Source organism: Rhea americana, unplaced genomic scaffold, assembly GCF_003343005.1.
Source record: "Rhea americana isolate MKP2758 unplaced genomic scaffold, rheAme1 scaffold_28, whole genome shotgun sequence".
NCBI classification, from domain to species: domain Eukaryota; kingdom Metazoa; phylum Chordata; class Aves; order Rheiformes; family Rheidae; genus Rhea; species Rhea americana.
Window position 1 is genome coordinate 6,587,948 of NW_028186401.1, and position 9,284 is coordinate 6,597,231.

The following is a 9,284-nucleotide window of genomic DNA, read 5'->3' on the forward strand; positions in this document are numbered from 1 at the left end:
AAAAAAAAAAAAAAAAAAAAAAAAAACATTTAAGAAGGCTTTTCTTTCCAATTGTGCCACTACTTTGATGTAACACAACCTGGTGCACAGGGCTTTGCATGGGGCTGTGTGTTGCCAAGTGATGGCTAGATGATTAGTAGTAAATCAACATGACCTTGAATTCTATCATCTGCAAGCTGGTAACTACATAGCTTATTGTCTATGTTGCTATTGCTTTGAATAGGAGAAAATAGAAGGATTTGCCTTCTTGTTGAGTGTTTTAGCAGCAGGCCAAATCTGATTCCATATGGTATCAGTATAATTTAATTTTTTTTCTTTTTTAACAAGCCCAATAATGTCTGAGAACAGCATTTGATATTAGTCATGATAGTATGAAAATATTGTGTCAATATGTTTTCCATGAAAAATATTACAAGAAAAGATACATTTTGCAGATGCTAGTCTTCAGAACACTTTCCTACTATTCTGTTACCTGTGCTCCTAGGGAAAAACAGTGTCTGTTAAATTAAATACTCCAAACGCATTGCAGAGAATGTGCTCATTGGGAGTGAGAAGAGAATGGTCTTCACTGGGAAACTGCAGAGTACTCAGTCACATTTTTAACTACTACCTCTTATTGCATGCTGAGATTCACAAAGGGCTACTTTCCTAGGCCTTTTGAAGAGCCTAAATTCAGTAACGTAGCTGAGGGAAATGGAGGGATGCAGAATTAACCCAATTCTCATTTTGACACTGTACAATGCTCAAATTGTACAAACTTCTCACTACCAGGTCTGGTCCATTAAAAAGGTAAATCCATCCACTTGTCTCTGTAACACTCAGCAGCTTTTGGCCAGCCTGATCACAGCTAGGAAGCCTTAGTGTTCCCCGTGGAAACCATCTGTTTCAGGCAACAAGGCCAGCGGAGGAAACACTAGACTGATGCTGAGTATGATCAAATGCAAATTTATACAAGAATCAGCTGTGTCCAGCACCGTTCCAGGAAGCACTGGGGGCAGTACTTAYCTGTTGTCCCCTGCTATTACTTAGGCCCTGGCTGACAGCATTTCATGTAACTCCCTCTTTCTCAACACTCTCATCTTTCTCCACTGTTCTCTCACTGCTGCAGATACTGGGGGTGTGATTGCAGTGCGGGAGAACAAATATAGGCTTATGCACACAGGTACAACAGCATCACCTTAATATGCTCCCTACAGGGGTTTGGGAATTAGAGTAATTGCTGCGGTCCTCTACAGCTCTAATGCACTAAGAGCGTTTTTTTGAAAATCCTGTTCTCTGATCTTGTCTTCCATTCACCATTCAATACTATAATTGATAGATTGTAACTTTGATGTAGAGCACAACGTGCTTGGAACAGGAAATCCATGACAAAATCTGTAAGTATCACATTAAAAGGTGATGGCTCATGGACTGAAGAATCAGTCATCAATTCACCGTTCTTCTGGTCTCTGTCTTTTTCTGTCATTCTGCCTCACACCCATGGACAGGGTAAAATACATCATGGATGGGGCATTATGAAAAGCTAGCCTCCTGCTTACAACCTGCTGACAAAGTTTAAAAGGTAGTTCTTTTTCAAGTTTGTTGTGAACAAGTGCTCTGGAGTGAATTTCTTGCATGTTCAGGGAGACATGTCGTTCTGGAGCAGTAATGAGTAGGTCTTCCAGAAGTTTGAATTGGTCTATTTGCCAAACAGGAAAAGGCCAAGATAGCATGCCAGCTCTCATCACAGTATGCTTCACAACATGGTGACTGAATTGCAAATCAGCCATTTTTTTTTTTAACAAAGAAGATGAGTGGGAACAGTAAGGGCTTATTTTCCCACTTCYAACCCCTCAAAATGCATTTCCCTAATTTTATCTAAGAGCCTCATCTTCCTTATCTTCAGTAAAACTTTGTGATTTGACACATTATGACATAGTGAATACAAACATGATGAACATAATAAAATGTATTTCAGTATCTGGATACCCAGGATGTTCTGTAACGGATTTCCCTYCTATTTTGTCCAATTCAAAGCACAGCATCTTAGGCATTGGTATTCCAGAGTCTTTTTCTTACAAGCTTTCATCTCAGTTTGCCCTCGAGTGCTATTTGCACTGTATCATTATCTCATACCCCCAAAGATGCAGCTACAAAACAACAATCTGTGTACCACCTCTATCACTCCACTGCTTAAAATCCTGACATTGAGCTTCCTGTTTCAGGGGATTCATGTATGACCTAGTCCACTTGGATGGAAACTAATTAATGTGACATTTTACAATTCAGAACACTGGGCTAATACTAAGAGAGGTTTTAATTATGCAGATGCAACCTCCTGGTTCAGGAATTCCCTTAGTTGCAATTTGCTGGAAGCTGCAAGAATACAGCAGAGGGAACTATAACTCAGTATTTGCGTTGTCTTTACACGCTTTTCTTAGACACTGCTGAGTTAGGGGATGCTATCAGAAGTAAAATTCTTAGGTGGATCTTTGGTTTCATTAGTTCTTATATATTTGCAGTTTTTTGATATAGCTTTACTAATATATCATTATTTTTATGTCTTAACAGATACAGTAAAAAAAAATATTAGATTATGTTGGAGGTGATCTAGAAGGCTGGATAAAAAAGGAAAAATGATATGTGACTATATATTCAGCTATTAAAATATTCAAGATGGTTGTTCCTTCTTTTAAAATGCAAATACAGGAACCATAAAACATATGGTAATGGATGTTCCATCATTTTTAAAGCATGTTTTTGTACATGTAGAGATGAATTATGCTGCTTTCCATAATTCAGAGATTAGATTTTTAACATAATCAAGCATATATTCTCCGGTTTTTGAGACATAGGTTCACATGTTCACTTTGACTATTTCAGAAATAAAATCAGATGGGAAACTACCAAAAATGTTTTGTGCAAGCTCTTCAGTGAAAGGGTCTGCTGAGGATTTGCATAATATCTTGCTTGTGAAATGTAAAACCAGCCATAAATCATAATTCAATTTATAAGACAATTAAATGCATGTGTTTCTGTTCTCTTTTATGGTTCTTAGAAGTTATTACTTTGCGTAGCTGGGGAAAGAGTGGCTGAAGAAAGCAGAGAATAAGCACGTGAGAATAGAGGGCAAATATCAGGCAGCCACTTCGCTGGCATATTTGCTTTTTTCAGTTGGCCTGTGCTCAACTGAAATAGTGCAGCATGCTTCAGATTCCTCATCATTTCTTCTTTTCTTTAGGATACAGAGTGCCTTTTATGTCTCAGGAGACTCAGATTGTTTTACTGTAATCAGTTCCTAGAGATTTTCTACCATTTTACTGTTATTGCAGCTTATGATCCTCAGCAAATCTCTCTGATGAGATAAAGAAAATTCTCTAAAGTGGACAGAATGTTGTTTATAAAACTTAACAAAATATTCTTCGTAAATTCTCATTTCAAACTAGGCAAAGGCCTCAACTACGTTGGCAGCAGCATATGATTCTGATTCTATGATTTTTATAATATATGGTGGTCTTAAAATATACTTTTCAAACAGCATTGCCATAAATGTAAATTTGTTCTAGCCCTACTGTTAGCTTTGCTGTTGCGTCAGAACATACCAATCCTTTGTGGATTACAGACAAATCAATTCTGGAAGTACCGTTCTAAATCTAGAAATCCTGAAATAATAACAAAGTACTTTTGTGAAAATGTGTGGATGTTACATTACTTGAATCCTTACATTTTATTGCATTCATAGAGTTTGTAACATAGCAGATGGGGTGGCAGAAATCTGGGAAACCAGCAGTTTGGTCCTACATTGAGCACTGACTATGTAAAAATAACACTTCTGCCATTCAGAAGACACCTCTGGTTTTACTATTATTAAACTAACTAAAATAAGTTTTGACTCCAGCTAGTATTATAGGACTAGTGAGTTGGAGGGATGTCACATCAACAGAACTGTTAATGAAAGACTTCATCCTGCAGAAACTGATGAGAATGTGCATATTTGTTTCACTAAAGGTTAGATCAGACCCTTATTTCTGAAAGTGGAAAGGGATAAGCTGTTCAGGAATATCTAATGACCTGGAACTCTGCTTCTATGACTCCAACTCAACAGGCTTCACCTCATGCTCTAGATTGTAATATCCTGATCAAAATGTACCAGAAACACTTTTTTTTTTTCCAAACAGATGAGCTTTTATTTTATTCCAAAGTGAGAAACATGGCATTTTGGAGGTAGGAAGAGCTCTATAGAAATGAGGAAGATTTTGATTCCTATGATTTACCTTTAGTTAAGAGTACAGGACTGGAAAGAGAAATTTACTGCCTGCAAATGCTACCCTACATGTTACCCTTAAATCTAGCCTTTAGCTTTGTAGTTTTGACCTCTGCGTCAGGTTTGATTCAGATTCTGGTGTTATTTCTGGGGTCTATGTTCATGTCTTGGGATTTTGGTAAGTAGAACATTACTATGTTTAAATTTTTTCTTTTTCATCGAGTTGCTTTGTAGACCTATTCCAGGGATATAATGAGGTACGCAGTGTGAAAACTGTATTCCTATATGCTATATAGTCAGTTCTGCTTGAGATAATCACCAACAACCTCTATCAGTTTAATGATGTCACTTCTTGATAGCAGTGTTTCTACTCATGTCAGAAAATGATGTTAATATGAATTATTTGATATTTTATATATTATTTATGTATTATTTGATAGGAGAGAAAAGCAAAATCTTCTCAGCAAGCCTGATACAGAAAACATAATGTGTGTCAATGTGTTTGCACCCCATATTCCTCTCTTAGGCTTGATTATCAAGCCTTCATTGGTTTTATTTTGGGTTGTTTTTTCATATGTGGTTAAATTAATACAAACTCAGAAGCAGCTTGAGAAGGTAGTGTTGAAGTTAGGTGAGGAAGCCTGCATGTTTGGTACCTAGCCCATACTTCTAATAGCGCAGGAATATTTTTTCAGTATCAGTTACATTTTACAGGTAATAGGGTTTCTGCTACAGACATTTCACCTGTAGGAGGATTTCTCTAATACTCAATGTCATTTTCCCTAAAGGAAAACACTGCAGAATTTAATAGCAATAACTGCAGTGAAGATGACACAAATTGCAGTTCTGTACTTCCAGGACTGAATAGTGATTAACATAACTTCCACAGTCTTCTCTAGTTATCTTACTGCATTTTGTAGAAAGAATACACTTTTCTCTTAAATTTTAAGGGTAGTTTAAAGAACAAGGTTGTAATTTCCTTAGCAAATGCGTGAAGACCTTTCTATGGTAAATCCTTTTTTTAAATTTCATAATTTTTTGTACAGCTTGTTTAGTCAAGTGTGGTCATCCCTTTGCAGTGAAACGAATTTTAAAGAGGCACTAAATGTTCCAGTTGCCGATACTTGGGTGGATAGAGTTACTTAATAGAGATGTATCATACTTGTTCCAAACGATCCAAAACTTAGGGATGAATTGAGTACAATATATTAACTCAATTACAATAGAAACATGGATCAAAGGACGTATTATTAAAGTATGGGGTTTTATTAAAGTGTCCTTGTTTTTGACTATTAAAATATCTGAAACTTCTCTTAGCTTCTTTGTGTCCCTAGAAAATAAAATTTTACTGGGAAACTGAATCTTCAACAATTAAAGAGGTAAGAAAAGCCAAAGCACTTTATCCATTTTTGACACTGACAGCTATTCTAATTCTCTTGAATTTATTCTGCATTACTGATTCAGATGGAGTAAAGCATTATACAAAGACCTCAGTTTTAAAAGGAGCTTTCCTCCTTTTAAAAGAAATAAAGATCTTTTAGAAAATATTAGTGCATGTCATGGGATGAAAAAAGCAAAAAAGATACCAGTTCAGATTTGCCAATTTACAGGCCAGTGCTGACCTTTCAAAGGAAATGTGTTAATGAAAAGCAATTATAGTATGCTGTAGTGTTTAACTGATTTGTTTCTAGTACTAGTGTCAAGATAGAGAAGATGCATGTGTGCTGAACACTCGTATCAATGATTATAGCCCTCTAAATTGAAAATAATTATTGTAAAGATATCTACCACACTTGCTCTTTGGTATATAATAACAAAATTGAGATAAAAATCACTTTTCTTAATTCATTTACATCATGTCAACACTTGTTTATAATTATATTAATATGGTAAGTGAAGCACCCCTTATTGTGCCACATGAACAGTAAAAATTTTGCATACTGCTATCTTGCATATGTATTATGTTTTGCAGTTGGTATTGATAAAGTGCTATTTAATCTCTCAGCTAGGTCAAAGATAGATTCTAGTGCTGTCACTGCTTTTGTTATGAAGAACTCCCATTCCCTAGGAACTAGGGCTTCAACCTGCAAAGGTGAAGAAAACAGATACTCAGTAACTAGCTTGGTTTTATGCTGTACTGCSTATGTATTCTTTGTGCTACAGTGAAAGTAAAACACACAGCATGCATTTTCACTGTTAGTGGAACATATTTTAATGGCAGCGATGAATTTTTTTTAAACAGTTTCCAATGCTATAGGTCTCACTACAGATACTGACAGCCTCAGAATGAGATCAGCAAGGAAATAATTTATTACAGATAAATGCAGAAGAGTTGCATTCACTTGCAGATTACTTCTGAATCTGCAGAATTCTAATTCTGGGGATTCTGAAAGATCCTCCTAATACTATCTATTAAGATAGAGAAGATGGAGAGAAAATGAAATGAATCTTATTTCTCAATCTAAGTGAGCAAAAAATTGCCTCCAAAACTGAATGGAGCAAGTCAGCAAAGATTATACCAGACCAAAAAACAAAAAAGTCTGATTTTGCATAATCATGTCTGAAGATTTGACATTCCCTCTCAACGCTAAAACCTTACTTACATGGAGCACCATATTAAATATATTAACTGTAATGTGCTCCTTCTGGGGTAATCTAAAGTCCCACAGGATATTATTGCAAGGGAACAGCTTACATAGTTGAATGGCTTCATTGGTTTATATTCCATTGTTGTTCAGTCTACTGTATACATGGCATCAAAAGCTAAAATACTGCAGTCAGATCTGCTGTGTGTTTATTCTTTGGCAGCCTCCTCATCTCTCAAATGGAGATGAAATTAGAAATGTTAATGTATTTCTGATAAGAAAGATATAAGGCTTAACCTGGAAATACTTGTAAATGGCTTTGGAGGACACCTCAAAGTGCCTGGTATAATAAATTATTGTTTTATATGGTATTTTATGGAGATGTAACTTTACATAATGGAGGTCTGTGGCCAGGCTTTCATGGGTAATGTTATCTGCACAGTTTGAAGACAGAATTTTATAGAAACCTAGAGGAATTGAGCCATGTCTCATTGGCTTTAGTAGGGAAGCTACTCTAAAGTTGTTTTTCCTCCTTAAGGATATGAATCTAGAAATACAGTGAATAAGATTCTCTAAAATCACAACAATGTAGTTTTATCTGAATGAAAATATAAAAACTTACAAAATTTTCAATATTGATTAAAACAAACTATCTTCTAGCTATTAGCAAATTAGAGTGTCTTAAGAATTAAAATGCCCATAGAGCATCCAAAATGCCGCAGCACCAAGAGGCGTTAAAGCTGTAAGATGCTTAGAAAAACAGCTCTCATAGCCAAAAGTACAATAAATCAAAGAGAAAGTACACTTTTTAGATAAACTGGAGCTGATTAAGCCCATCTACAGAAAATGAGGAACCACGGACTCCATCCATGCTTTCTCCATCTTTCTGCCAGTTTACATCTTAATGACTAAACTGTTTCAGGTTATTTATTCAGCAAAGAAGGAATTGATTTGCAACCTTTCATTTTGAATGGTTCCATTAATTCTGCAGGTCTGTTCAGGACAACTGAACACAGCCATTTAAAGGAGTTTAAAGATTAACAGACCTTTGCACATTCCGAGGCTGAGAAAGAAAAAAAATATATATTTTGCATGTCATTAATGCAGTTATTACACTGGTTGCTTATAACAGATCTTGCATTTATTAATTTTGTGATACTGCTTTTTTACTTAGAGTTATGAGATTATGAGAAAAACTCAGATTTCATTTAAAAATGTACTTCTAGTCCTTGTGTTTGTTAAGAAAAGACTAAAAATGTGAGCTGAGCAAATTATACAGGATCAGTTGTTCAGTTGTACTACTTAGGCTTTAAACTGAGCATAGTTTAGGGTAAACCAGAGTTTTTTAAAAGGATATGCTACAACTATGTTTCTTCGTGATTTTTATGTATTTCACAAGGAATGGCCAGTTCTGCCTCTGAATTCCTGAAGTTTTTTAACTTTAAATAACTCAAAACATTGTTACATTTTCATTAGCAAAACCATGAAATTAGTATTATTAATGAAGTACTTCAAGAAAGAATTTTCTGTCTAGCATTATCCATTTGATTATCCACCAAATCGTCCACCTCCAGCCCAGACTTACGTRTAACATCGCTGTAACGTGCCAGCGATGCCACGGCTCATCTTTTGCCCTCATAACCTATGGGGCTCACTTCACCCTTCCCTAATCTGAACGCCAGCGCGCGCCGTYAGCCCTGCGAGCTCCGCAGGCAGCGCTGCCGCACGCCGGGCCGCCCGAGAGCCTCTCCGTCCCCCACAGCCCGTCCCCGCCTCAGGAGACACGGCGATGGCGCCGGCGGCGGTAACGTCATTTAACGGCTCCCGCGCGGGGGYGGCCAACGCCCCAACCGCCACGCGGCGCGGACACCCTTGCCTCAGGAGGGTGCGGCGGGCCCCGCGAGGCGCCGCGCCGCGGGTTCGAGTCCCGAGGGGGGCGGCTGGAGGGAGCGGGGCAGTTTTACGCCGGCATCGCGGCGCGGAGGGCGGCGGGCAGGGGAGGACGGGGCCGGGTGGGGGGTCCCGCTCGGGCGCCGCTCGCTGCAGGCGGCCGCGGGCCCCGGCCCAGCGCACATGTGCGGCCGCCCGGCACATGCTCACTGCGCGCGGCGCATGAGCAGAAGCGGCGCGAGGCCATCGGACATCTTGGGCCGCCCCGCACGGAGCGGGGAGCGCCGCCGGGCCCCGGGGCGGGAGCAGCCCGCCGCCCGCCGCCCCTCCCGGCTCGCCCGCCCGCCCCGGCGCTGGCTGCCCTCCTCCGCCTCCCCCCGGGCTGCCCCGCGCATCCCTCCTCCCCCTCTTGCATTTGTCTTAATTCTTCTCAGAGACAAGATGGCAACGCCGGCGGCGGTAAACCCTCCCGGTGAGTAGCTGCAGGGAGTCCGTCTCGCCCCATGTGGCCCCGCCGCACGACACGTCCCTCCCCGCCCCCGCCCCGCGGCGGCCGGCGGGGCGGG

At 39.3% G+C, this 9,284-nt stretch overlaps 1 protein-coding gene across 7 annotated transcripts in view; it reads left to right on the plus strand.

Annotated features, from left to right (window-relative positions):
* ARNT2 (aryl hydrocarbon receptor nuclear translocator 2) overlaps positions 1-9,284 on the plus strand; it is a 140,533-nt gene that overhangs the window by 18,404 nt on the left and 112,845 nt on the right. For 6 of the 7 annotated variants that reach the window (XM_085308705.1, XM_085308706.1, XM_085308712.1 and 3 more), the window contains exon 1: positions 8,963-9,190. The exons of the other annotated variant lie outside the window; for it this stretch is intronic. In XM_085308705.1, the coding sequence (XP_085164831.1) occupies positions 9,160-9,190 (31 nt within the window). In that variant the 5' untranslated portion in view covers positions 8,963-9,159. Of the gene's footprint in view, positions 1-8,962; positions 9,191-9,284 lie in introns of those variants that run through there. 7 annotated transcript variants of the gene reach the window in all.